Source organism: Alosa pseudoharengus, unplaced genomic scaffold, assembly GCF_046254945.1.
Source record: "Alosa pseudoharengus isolate Yale_2024_CS ecotype anadromous, Long Island Sound unplaced genomic scaffold, YU_APseudo_1.1 YU_APseudo_1.1_scf_22, whole genome shotgun sequence".
NCBI classification, from domain to species: domain Eukaryota; kingdom Metazoa; phylum Chordata; class Actinopteri; order Clupeiformes; family Clupeidae; genus Alosa; species Alosa pseudoharengus.
The window spans coordinates 14,272,942-14,285,803 of NW_027468680.1; the positions used below are offsets into that span (position 1 = coordinate 14,272,942).

General features: G+C 41.0%; 1 protein-coding gene and 1 long non-coding RNA gene across 3 annotated transcripts in view; one reads left to right on the forward strand and one right to left on the reverse strand.

The window, feature by feature from the left end:
- The window catches only part of LOC143139839 (deubiquitinase DESI2), a 30,632-nt gene that overhangs the window by 4,976 nt on the left and 12,794 nt on the right, over positions 1 to 12,862 (reverse strand). For both annotated transcript variants that reach the window (XM_076300638.1, XM_076300637.1), the window contains one exon: positions 6,897 to 6,969. In XM_076300638.1, the coding sequence (XP_076156753.1) occupies positions 6,897 to 6,969 (73 nt within the window). The remainder of the gene's footprint in view (positions 1 to 6,896; positions 6,970 to 12,862) is intronic.
- On the forward strand, positions 27 to 1,382 carry LOC143139294 (uncharacterized). Its single transcript, XR_012990370.1, has 3 exons — positions 27 to 111; positions 907 to 1,044; positions 1,325 to 1,382. It is a non-coding gene; the product is annotated as an uncharacterized LOC143139294 (long non-coding RNA).

Genomic DNA, 12,862 nt, shown 5'->3' on the forward strand with positions numbered 1-12,862 from the left:
CACCCCCTATTTCTAGGGAACCATAGAAAAAATTGGTCATGTGACCACACATTTTTGAAGACTCAGCCATTTCACTCATCCTGCAAAGAAGAGAGCCTCATTGCATGACAGGTAAGCACATTTAAGTTGAAAAAAACTGTTTTTTGCCTTTCTAAGTAAAATTTCTATGATCATGTTTTTTTATTGTTGTGTCAAAACAGTTATAGACAAGTTTGAAAAGATTTCACACGTTTTAGTGCTTTGGGTCTATACAACTGAGTCTATACAACTAGCATGATGTTAGCTCAAATCTGATGGATGATGCATTTTTTCCAAAATGGTGGGGTTGGGGTGATTTGTGCCAAAGGGCCTGGGTTAAGTTGTGCCAGTGACACAACTCACCCCCACTTATAAATACTGTTTTAAACATATTATTTTATTGTAATTGTGCATTTTATCCTTACATTTTATCACTAAAACTATGTGACAGTCTTAATTTTAGACCAAAAATAGAAATATACCATCATGCTACAGAGTTATAAGAGGAAGACAGGCAGGGCATACTGTTTGGAGAACATATAAAGGCACTAGCAGTAATGTTTCACGGTCTAAGTCCCATGAAATGCTGTGAACTTGCTCTTGAGTACGCAAAAAGAAATGACATCGATATCCCTGCCAGCTGGATCAGAGAGGAAAAAGCAGGTTTGGTTATGTGCATTTATTAATAAAAAGGGAAAAAAGTAAAAGGGAAGTTTAACAATTATTTCCCAGGAATGCTCAATGCTCATGCAGATAAGAGAAGCAAAATTGGGTACTTATTTAGAGCGTATAGCTCCAACTTATCTAAACACAAGGGACTCAAGGGCTCAATAAGGGACAATTGAAGAGATATGCTAATAATACTAATAAAATTTTAATATTTTCTAGGATGTGATTGGTTTGGAGCCTTTAAAGCACGCCGTCATTTGTCATGCCGCACTTCTGAAGCAACCTCTGTTGGTAGAGCTACTGCCATTAATAGGCACAACGTGGGGGAGTTATTTGATAACCTAAAGTGATGGACAGGTAATCATATGGCTTTGACATGTCAGCCCCAGAAAGACACTCCTGTGTACAGGACTCTCTCTCTCTCTCTCTCTGTCTCTCTCTCTCATACTCTCTCTCACACACACATACTCTCTCTCCCTCTCTCTCTCTCTCACACACACACTGACCAGGAAGCCTGGGAAGGAGAGGGGGAACATCATCTCTAGGTAGTAGCAGAGTTGACATCTACACAACCACATCCAACCACCTAAATCTGCTGTAAACTTCTCTGATCAACAAAACTTTAATCTCATTTCAGGTATGACTTCCCTCCACACAAGATCTACAACATGGATGAAATGGTGTGACAACGGAAAATTGATGTGCTCATGTGGCGCAATAGGCTTGTAGAAAACTGGCCTTTGATGTTGTAAAATAACTTTAAATAAACCTTAAATGAGTAATTTTGTATTGAATTTGTCTAGCTTTTATAAAGCATTACAGTGTCTGAGATCAAAATATACTGTTTTACTTCAATAATCTATGGCACAATTTACCCCAATGCATTCTCTTCAAAGGCACAACTTACCCCGCACCGGGGGCAAGTTGTGCCACAAGACCACTTTTTTTCAGAAAGCTATATCTCTTAAATACTATATTTCAGATCGAAAGTGATTGTTCCCAGAGATGCACCACATCCTGAAATATATGTTCATATTGTAGTTGGAAGCATTGCTATCATGGCCTCCCTTTAAAGTCACTTTAAGTAAAAACTGGCACAACTCACCCCACTCTCCCCTATAGTTGATGACAACTGACCGTTGGAATGGCTGAACAGTTAAATAGTTGAGTAGTTTAAATAGTAAATCATTTAATAGTGAATTATTGTAGTGAGTAGGGGAGAACTGGTACAATTGTAACAGCGGTACAAATGTAACAGTGTTTTATTCTCAAGATATGGTGAAACGTAAACAGACACATATCATGCAATTATGTATAATCTTACAGCCATCCACATATGAATGGTCTACTATAAATACTGTTGGACCAAATGTTTCAGACATGTAAGAAATAAGCAGTTTATCAACTATATTTACTGGTTTTATCAAGTGGATATGGCCAAAATAAGCATATTTAAAGGTTATTGTGAGGTAGCATAACACCGTAACATATTGTCTGCAATTGCTAATCAATAATGCAATAAATTAGCTTCAACAGTCATACATACACTTTTTTTGTTGATTTTATATGAAAACAGATGCTCTTTGTTTAAGCCAGCAGTGTTTTGTGTTAAAATATGTTATAGGATTCACGATTTTAGCACTGTTAAATTCATGACGCTATACTGTTACAACTGTACCGCACTTTTTTATGGCTGCGTCAAGGTTGTAACAAAGGTACATGTCGCTGTTAAGTTAAATTATTGACAAACTATAACATATTTTTTAAATTCTGTTTCAACTTTCATGGAGTAGACATGTACTCTGTTCTGGTCAAATTTCACAGCTCTCAAGTCTACCGTCTTTGTGTAAATCGATCTGGAAAAATAAAAAAGTGTTACAATTGTGCCGGTTCTCCCCTACTTTTATTTTTGAAACAGTTGTGGGCAGAGGAAACAGTTGGCGGTAGTCATAGTTGATGACAATTGACAGTTGGAATGGCTAAACAGTTAAATAGTTGAGTACCGGTAGTTTAGATAGTTAAATGATTTAATAGTGAATTAGTGCAGTGAGGACTTCTGTTTTGAAACAGTTGTGGGCAGAGGAAACAGTTGGCAGGAGTCATAGCCAGACATGGGGGACTCGAGTCACATGACTTGACTCGAGTCAGACTCGAGTCACATTTGAGACTTGAGATTTGCTTGATCAACATGTATAAAAGACTCGACTTGACTTTGACTTGCTATTCATGACTTGAGAATTGACTTAGACTTGAGACAAATGACTTGAAATGACTTGACTTTTTATTTTTTTCATATATTTTAAGGAGTTAACTTTACGATTTTAGAAAATCTGCTTAGGTGCTGTTGCATGTGTCACGCGAGCGAACCTGTCATTGTACCAAGTGACGCGACGCGTCATGATTTGACCTAATATTTGAGGCATATTGAAACAATAATAGGCTATTTTATAATATGTCTACTTGAAATACATTTATTTTTATTCGTATACATTTCATCTTATTCTATAAACCATTCAGATGTAGGCTATGTGGCTTGAATGAATGCAATGTCTATTTGTTTGTTACAAATAAAACTCCAGCAGTTCATAACTAGCCTATTGTAGCTTATTTTTAAATGAAAACATGGGAAAATCATCATGAATTTCAATGATTTGGCTATGACTTGACTTGACTTGCTTGACCCAAGCTATGACTTGACTTTACTTGCTTGACTGTCACAAAAAATTGGACTTGCTTGAGACTTGAAGGTTAAGACTTGAGACTTGCTTGTGACTTGCACATGTGTGACTTAGGGGCCATCCCATTTCTCCCCCCTTAAAACTTCCACTTGGTTTTGATTGCCCTCAACATTAAAGCCCCCTCGACAAGGGAAGTGGAGGGTAAGATCTTTCCCTATGAATTGGGACACCACTATATGCAAATTAGCGTAGCGAACGTGCTCACCTACGTCACGCGCAGTGCCGACGTGTCTACCGGTAGTAGCCTGCTACTATTTTCATTCAGGAACATACCCGTTCCAGCGGTCGTTGTTGTGGTGGCTGTGCTGGTTTATCTACGTCTGGTTAATCAACAAAGATATTTGTGTTCATATGAACACCAGAACACACACCTTAAATATTGATGAATCTACCCAGATCAGATATATAACGTTATTTGATGGGCAGATTCTCTCAAAGTAGGCTACTCAGCAGATATCATGAACATCGTCAGCTAGCTTCGTGAGATTTTCTAACATTAGTGTTCAAAACTCAACAGTCCATCAGATGTGCATCAAAATAACATATTCCAACATATTTCAAAATTTTAATATGCTTATTTGCGAAAATATATAAAAAATGTGGCCGGCTCGCATGGTATCCTGGGTAATTTCATCTCCCACTTCATTTTAAGCCTGCATCGGTCCTGGCTATATTTTGAGGGTTGATTTTAAGGGGAAAATAACACTTCCCCTTGCTCCCTAAAGTAATGGGACACCCTAGCCCTACACGTGCACTCGCAAAAACGAGGGTAAGGGCAAAAATCTAGGGGTAGGGGAGGTATTGGGACGGGCCCTTACTCCTATCTCTGGTCGTAGCTGATGACAACTGACAGTTGAAATGGCTGAACAGTTAAATAGTCGAGTAGTTTAAATAGTTAAATCATTTAATAGTGAATTATTGTAGTGAGTACTTTTATTTTGAAACAGCTGTAGGCAGAGGAAACCATTGAACAGGATTTGTAGTCTTAAGAGAGCCGGATTTAGTTATGAAAGCCTGAGACAGAGTAGATAGTTTAAAAGTTGATGTAGATAGTGTAATGGATGTAGATAGACACAAAGTTGAATGAATGTTGATAGGCAGATTGTTTAATGGATGTTGATAAATAGTTTAATATGAATGAGTGAATGGTTTGAAGAAAATGGATGGATACTATAGAACGTTGGATGGAATGTGCCTTATATCCTTGTAGAATGGAGAGAGTTGGCCTAGTTGAGCAGAAAATAGTTGATACAGGTGCAATCAGTTTAATTGGCTCTTTGAGGGGGCCTAGTTCAGCTGGCAGTTGATACAGGTGCAAATCAGTTTAATTAGCCCTTTATGATGTCATAGTTCCAATGCAAAGTCTATGAGGAAAATAAGCTTGTTTTTTGGTAATATCTCAAAAAGTATAAAGCTTACAAAAATAAAAAATACATTGCTTAAGTGTCCTTTTCAAGACCTACGTTGAATGAAGTTTCTACGTTAAACGGTTGAAGCTGAATTAGACGCAGACATTTTGGTTAGAAGAAGACTTCGGATAACAGAACAGTGCATTTTCATGCACTGTAATAATAATAATAAGAAGAAGAAGAACAAGAAGAAGGAGAAGAAGAAGAAGAAGAAAAAGAAGATAAAGAAGACTTCGGATATTAACAGTGCATTTTCATTTTCAGTTGCACTTAGATAATGTCTTTCTCAAACTCAAGACAATTGACAATAAAGCACCTTTCTCAATCTCAAGACAATTTATATAGCACATTTCTCAATCTCAAGACTGACATGTAAACTCATAAAATCTGTACTAAAGATTGGACAAATGACCTGTAGAATTAGTCACAAAATTCACATGCAATGCACATATAACCAAATAGCAGCAAATACATAACATGTGCCATACATTTTATGAAACATTTTAGATAGGAAATTATTTGATGATTAAAAGTTGGACGTTCAATGTGTGTCATCGATTTATTTTCGTGTCTTGTGGCTTCTTCTCTTTTGGCTCCAGTATCAGGAGTGATGCCATCAAACCTTTGTGTCCCTCCACACTCCCTTTTGTGCGTCATGCCCAGTGACGTGGGCCAGGCAGTCTGATACTTTTGTATCATAAATGAGTCTCTCTCTCTCTCTCTCTCTCTCTCTCTCTCTCTCACACACACACACACACACACACATACACACATACATGTACACACACACACACATACACAGATACACACACACACACACACTCATGCACACCCACACATGCACACACACGCCGTACACACGCACGCACACATGCACACACACGCACGCACACACACACACACACATCCTCTCATGAGGATGAGCATGACAGGGAGACCATTTTTCATCATCAATCTCTCAGCAAATGCTGCAGTCCTGTGTCTCTTCCAGGAACAAAGTGTATAGAAACCAGACACACACAACCACACATACACACACCACTCACCCACACAACTACACATATACACACCACTCTCACACACACACAACCACACATACACACACCACTCAGCCACACAACTACACATATACACACCACTCACACAAACAGCCACACATATCACTCACACACACAACCATACATACACACAACCACACATACATACACACACCACTCACAGACAACCATACATACATACACCAGAGAGTCTTCAACCCCCCCCCCCCCTCTATAGATGGGGATGAGTCCCCGGGAAACGACACTATCACGGCTCCCCAAAAACCTGACCGACCTGACTGACTAACGCTCTCTCACACACTCACATAGCTTTGCACACGGAGAGACTGTTGCGCCAGATCACCAGCGCACACATGCTCGCTGGGCCAAAGGACCAACTTCTTGACACTGCTGGCACTACGCAGGCATATTCACAAAGACTGAATATGATAAATGAGAAACACTGCTGAGGGTTTAAACAAAGAACAAAGCATCTGTTCATTCATTCAATGCAACAAAAAGAGAAAAGTTTTGGCATGAAAAAAATGGATTTAGGCCTGCTATCGCAGTGGCCGGTTGGACTGAACGGTCCTGTGCAGAACTGAAACATTTGTGCTGACGTCGGGCTAAAAGCACTGCACTGGCAACACGCGGCAGACTTGGACCGAGCCCAAAACCTCAGTTCTGAACACTGCTTTATTCATGAAGATAGATGGGTCGGGTTGCACTATTCTGCCAGCCCTAACACCAACTACACCTGATTGTACCAGAAAACCAGTTCACTTCACTCTATTTTGTTTGCTGTTGTAGTTTAGTTTTGAATCCCACAGCTGTAATACAAATACCCACAGGCACAACTGTGGTGAAATATATAGTCAAATCTTTCTTAAACATAATGTAGGTCATTGATGCAAATCCCACTATACTTACTTCACCCACTATACACCAGCTATCACATTATCAAACAAACAAAAAGAGGTGGAGGAGGTAGAGGCTGGGAAGAGGGATGAGGGTTTGTTTCTTACCTCTGCCATAGATCTCAATCCCTGAGTGGAAGACTCCAATCCCCAGAGTGGAGGTGTACTCATTGATCCAGTACTGGAGTTGAGACAGGATGAAAAACAGGGGAAGACTTTATGAGAGAGAAATTACTGGCCAACATAAACACTTCCCAGAGCCAGAAGAAGATTTAGAGTGTTTAAATCTAGAAAAATCACTACTGAGCCACACACTGTGTAGTAGTCAACAAAACATTTAGCAAGACATTGACAGTTTGATCAGAAATGCCTTAATTTTAAATGTGAAAGGATCATTGTAAATGGCAAATATGGCATATAAGAACAATATGTACAAGCACACATATACATAGATAGATAATTAACATACCCCCTACTCCAAAACACATGCTCACACACTCACTTTCATTGACCACTCATCCCCCACATAAACACATTCAATTCATAGATCTTGTTATTGGCTAAGTGTACATGTGAGAGACTCATAAATCTTGATAAAGGCTGGGTTTCACTGGTTAAGCTTATGCTTGTCTGTGTGTGCGTGCGTGTGTGTGTGTGTGAATGTGTCTGTAATATAATAGCACTTTTGCTCGTCAGCAGCTAAGAAGCAGCTGATAAATGGAGAAGGCTTTATATTACAAGACATGATATTGATGCCGTCAGAGTGAGTGTATATCCTGTATTCTCTGTTTGTGTGTGTGTGTGAGAGAGAGAGAGAGAGAGAGTGTGTGTGTGTGTGCACATGCAAACGCAAGCAAATCCGTTTTATATGTTGGATTTAGTGGAGGTGGAAAATGAAATAAAGCCATCAACCTGCCTTCAGACAGATGCACAACACAAGCTCTATGTCACTGTGCTGCTTATATGCATTTCGTTCATATGTATCACATGGATAACAGATACACAAGCCTACCTCACCACAGACACAATTCTCATCTAAACAATAGCCGTTTCTGAGATGCTATGTGACGTGCACTGTGGTATGAAGATGTGTGAGCAATGCAATATACTGTATATATATGCAGCACAAACAGAAATCTTTACGTTAAAAAACAAGAGCAGTTTCTGAGGAGTTGTTGGCAGCCCATTTATTTGAACCAAAGCCTCTGAGACCTGAACTGATTGTCCATGCATCACAGTGGCACTCTGCTTGCCATTTATAACATGAGAGGGTCAGCATCAGGTTACAGGAAGGGGGGGGGGGGGCATTTCTTCTGTAGAAACAAGAGTAGAGGCAATAAGTCACTGTGTTTGTGGAACATCAGATCTGAACCCAAAGACGGTGGTTAGAGACTGCTGCATTTAGGGTAAAAAGCACCTTTTCTCTTTCAAACAAAGGTCAATAGATCCTTCAGTGAGCTTCATGTTCACATTCAAGTGGAGATGGATATGGAGACTGCAGTAAGAGAGTGTGGAGACTGTTTTGCTTTCTTACTTGTGACTCTCTCGCAGAGAAACAAATGGTGTCAAGGGCAAGCTAAATATCCCATTACCTTGTGGTTCATCCTTGTTCAATAATCCACTTAATTATGTTCCTGATACAGAGAGAATATCTAATGCGACATTCAATGTATCATCACTGGCCTTTATGCAAGGACGGCCCAATTCTGATAGAATTTAGCCACCATGAGTCCAGCTGTGCGGGGCTTCAACATGAAGCGGTTGATGTTCCTGACTGTTCGGAGGCATTTGAGAAATTAGAATGCTGGCGTACTGGGGAGGGGTCCCCAGCAGGGACAAAAGCAGCCCCCTCCTTGGGAACGGGGCAGGAGGGAACTATAGGGCAGGGCTTGGGTGGAGTCGGTGATGTTCCCAGGTACATGCTGGGATTTTAGAGATGAGGGTGTCAGAGAGACTCGTCTCAGTGGGAGCATACTGCTGATTAAATCAGAACCGCAGCAGTGGTTAATTACATTCAGAGAAATGGAGAGGGAGGGAGAGATAATGGGGGGGGGGGGGGGTGCCCTGTGTCAGTCATCTCTCACACTGAGTTCCTTGAACACTTTCAACTCTTCTCATCTTTCTCCCTCTGTCCTTTCTCTGTCTATGAGCTGATCTCTTTCTCTGTCTTGCTCTCTCTTGTAAGACAAAAATCACTTTATATTGCCAAAGCATTTCCAATTAGACAGTTATGGAGGGAAGAACAGAACACACTTTCTCTCCCTCTCTCTCTCAGAATACTGAAATAGGCTCTGACAGCACAAAGGAAGTGGCTATGTCTGGTTTTGTGCTTATATGTTTCTGTCAGTGTGTGTGTGTCTGTGTGTGTGTGTGTGTGGGGGGGGGCATTGGTGTGTGTCTGTTTATGTCTGTACCTTTAAGGACTTGTAGATATGGAGGACGGAAAACAAGAGAGAAGAAAAAATCAATATAACAGCAGACCAGCCAGGTTTAGCTTTGTAAGCATATTTAGGCGACCAGTGCAGAGAACATATATGGCTCCTGTACTCAGTCATCCTGTCTGTCTGCAAGCTATCAGCAGAGATTACGTTTTAAATCTGCACAGCGCACTAGCATTTACATCAGCGCACCTTCTACCGTTAAAAAGGCATCCATTTTGTCTGAATATATGGTGCCACAAAGCACATAAGTGATCTCCATGCATACACACACATTGCTCACTATGTGTAGGAAATAAATCTACCTGTGCAATTTTCAAAGCACTGCAGCTGGGAGGGAGGTATCAGACAGTGCAAAAGCCATATGGCATCACATGGGAAACCTTCACAAGGTGAAGGTTAAGGGGTGTCGTTTAGCCAAGATATAACACACACATTTCAAGTGTGTGGCTATGGGGGTCTTGCAGTGTTGTTCTTCAGATTTCTTATATTGGCAAGCATAGAACTCATGGGAACACAAAGCATAACTTTTTAAGCCTTAAAGTATTATCACAATGCTGTTGAAAGGATTAGGCTTCATATCAACAACAGGTTATTTAACACTCAGAGATTCAACTCAGAGATTTTAATCTGATTGTCCAGGGTTTTCCTCTGACGGTCTTATCTCTGAGTGAGTATGAGTGTGTCAGTTTGTGTGTGTGGGTGAGTGAGTGACTGACTGACTGACTGAGTGTGTGTGTGAGAGATAGAGAGAAAAAAAGAGATACCAGGACACATACCAGACCTCAGAAACCAAACATCACACTTTAACCCTGGCTCTTCCTACACACACAAACATTAGTCCCCTGGATTCCAACGTACAAGCTGTCTTTTAATCATTAATTTTGCTCTGTGACAAGGTGCCATGGGAAGTTGCCATGGAAATGACATGTGGAAAAAGGTTGTTGACCATTCCCATTACCTTCACACACAGTGCTGAACACTGCATTAATGTAAACACTTAAAATAACATTTGTGCTTATAGCTTCATGCCATATAGACCATACATTCACCAGAATCCTGACATTCTCAATCACAAAATGGGTTCTTGACAACAGCGCCTGTGTTGTCATGGTAAGTTGTACATTTATAGCATCTCTAACAGAAATAACAAAAACTAGAAACTAGGCACAAAATGAGAGTGCTACAAGATGGCTATGACAGAGTTTGTGAGTTTAATATGAATGTTTGTATGTATGCATGTGTAACTGTATTTATATTGTCATTTTATTGTATTTTTGCATGATCAGTTTTGAACACCTGTTCAGACTAGCACTAGCAGACAAGAGGGAGGGGAGGAGTCAATGCTTGTACATATGACACATACACATTAAATCTGTCAAAAGAGGCTATATTTGCCCAACCTCCACTCTCACTCTCACTCTCACACACAGGCCCACCCCTGTCTGGGCCTCCAACTCCTAAGAGAGAAGGTAAAAAGCCACGACAGCAGCTGGTCTCTCATTAAAAATGCAGTACATTACTGGTGCTGCTGCTTAATATTCACACACACGCACACACACACACACAGCCTCTCATTGACCCGTGTGGAGCATTAGGCCCCGACCCCATCTTTTGTGGTCTGTAGTGAGCAGTTCTACATTACCGGTATGTACCCTCCTGAAGACAACACAACTAAAAAAGCTAATGACTTTCCCTAAAGACGCACAATTTACTAAATTTGTAATACATACCTGTATTTTGTTTGCCCCCCTTCGTACACCTTTATAGTTAGTTTAAGTATCAAAATCCAACCCCTGATCACAGTAATATGCTATCGCCAAAGATCTTAGAGCGTAGCACTCTAGAATCTTTGCTATTGCTGAATGCTCCAGCCCTGACACAAAAAACCTCCAGTGAGTGCCTGGTAGGTGTGGGAGCTCGGGCTGGGTGCAGCTCGGAGGGGTGGGGTGGTGTAGGGGGTCTGGTCACCGTGACAGCAGACCGTTAAGAGTATGTAGGGCACATCTCAGCTGTCAATCATGGCCTTATGTGGGAGGGTTTCCTGAAAAAGCTGGCTTCTTAAAAGACAACATTAACCTCTGTCAGTCTATAATGCTCTGCTAGGCACACTCACACTCACGCTCACACACATACACACACACACACTTCCTCTTCCTGTAATGTTCTGGCTCATTTGATTCCCCTGTATGAAGCCATGCAGAGAGCCTTCACACACCACCCACAGCAATGACACATGGTCGACCAATCAGAAGACACAACAGCATGGACAGGTTAAAATTAGATTGACTCACAATGGGAATGCCCCATATCATGATGAAGAAACACAAAAGTTGGCTACCAAGCATTACCATATGTAAAACTGCACTAAACGAGCCCTCGAAAGCCAACTTCGATGGAAAACTGAGAACCATTTTAAAGCTCAAATCTGGTCAATTAAACATACATCATAGCAGATGAGACATTTGGGGAAGGAAAAGGGAAGAGATTAAAATTATGGATACTTTTGTGGCTAAAATACTTAGCTGTAGGTATTGCCATTGAAGGAAAGTTAAGAAGTTGTAAGTGGTCCTGCTTTTTAAAGGTTGGGTTCCCAAGTTCCCAAGTTTTATCTGACATAATCTCGCCTGCAGGCAACTATTTGTACTATTTGTGTTTCCAATTATTCCAAAATTCGCAAAATGTTGGGCATCTATTCTTCAGTAAATTCCCTTTTCTTTGTCACAAAATATGAGCAGGATTCAACTACATGCATGAGCACGCACACACCCACGGTGTCCAAGCTCAGATTTGATGCTTCACTGCATCCATGCCTCCCAGCATGTCAGTATCTGGGCTCGTCAAAGCACTGTGAATATGGCATGGAAACACACTCTCCTCTTCTGTACAGTACACTATCCTATTTCATACCAATACTGACTGACTTGTACCCATTTAGTGTGTGTGTGTGTGTGTGTTGTAGAACACCAGGTGTTTCAGGTGGTGAAGCGAAGCTGTGACGGCTCAGCTGAGGCACCAACCCCCCACTATTGTGATGAATCTCTAGGGTGTATTTCCTCTATGAAACACACACACACACACACACCACTACAATGAATCTCTCAAGGGTGTATGTGTTCCCTCTATCACACACACACACACACGCCCCCACTATAATGAATCTCTCAGGGGTGTATGCTTTTCTATCACACACACACACACGGATACACACGTGTGTTACCTGTTTCTCCCCCTCCGTGTTGCAGTACAAAATTAATCAGCTATTGGAACAGCGGTGTGTTTTATAGCTGAGTGTATGTGTGTGTGTGTGTGCTTATATATCGGCATGCATCTTTTTCAGGCCCAGCAAACTGGGTGCAGTCAGTCATGAAAGTCTGGCGGTGGGGGTGGCCTAACCGACACCTGTCTGCCTGAATGGGCTGGCATGCTTGTAAATCAGGAATGTGTGTGTGTGTGGGTGTGTGTGTGTGTGTGTGTGTGTTAGTAATGAATGTTTAATAATGTTACACTATCACTGCAGTGCTACATTTTTGTGAGATGTGCTCTAATACAGCCAACCATGGTCCCACATGGTTGCCTTAACTGTCTTTGAGGAATGCGCACACACACACAGACATACACACACACGCACACAGG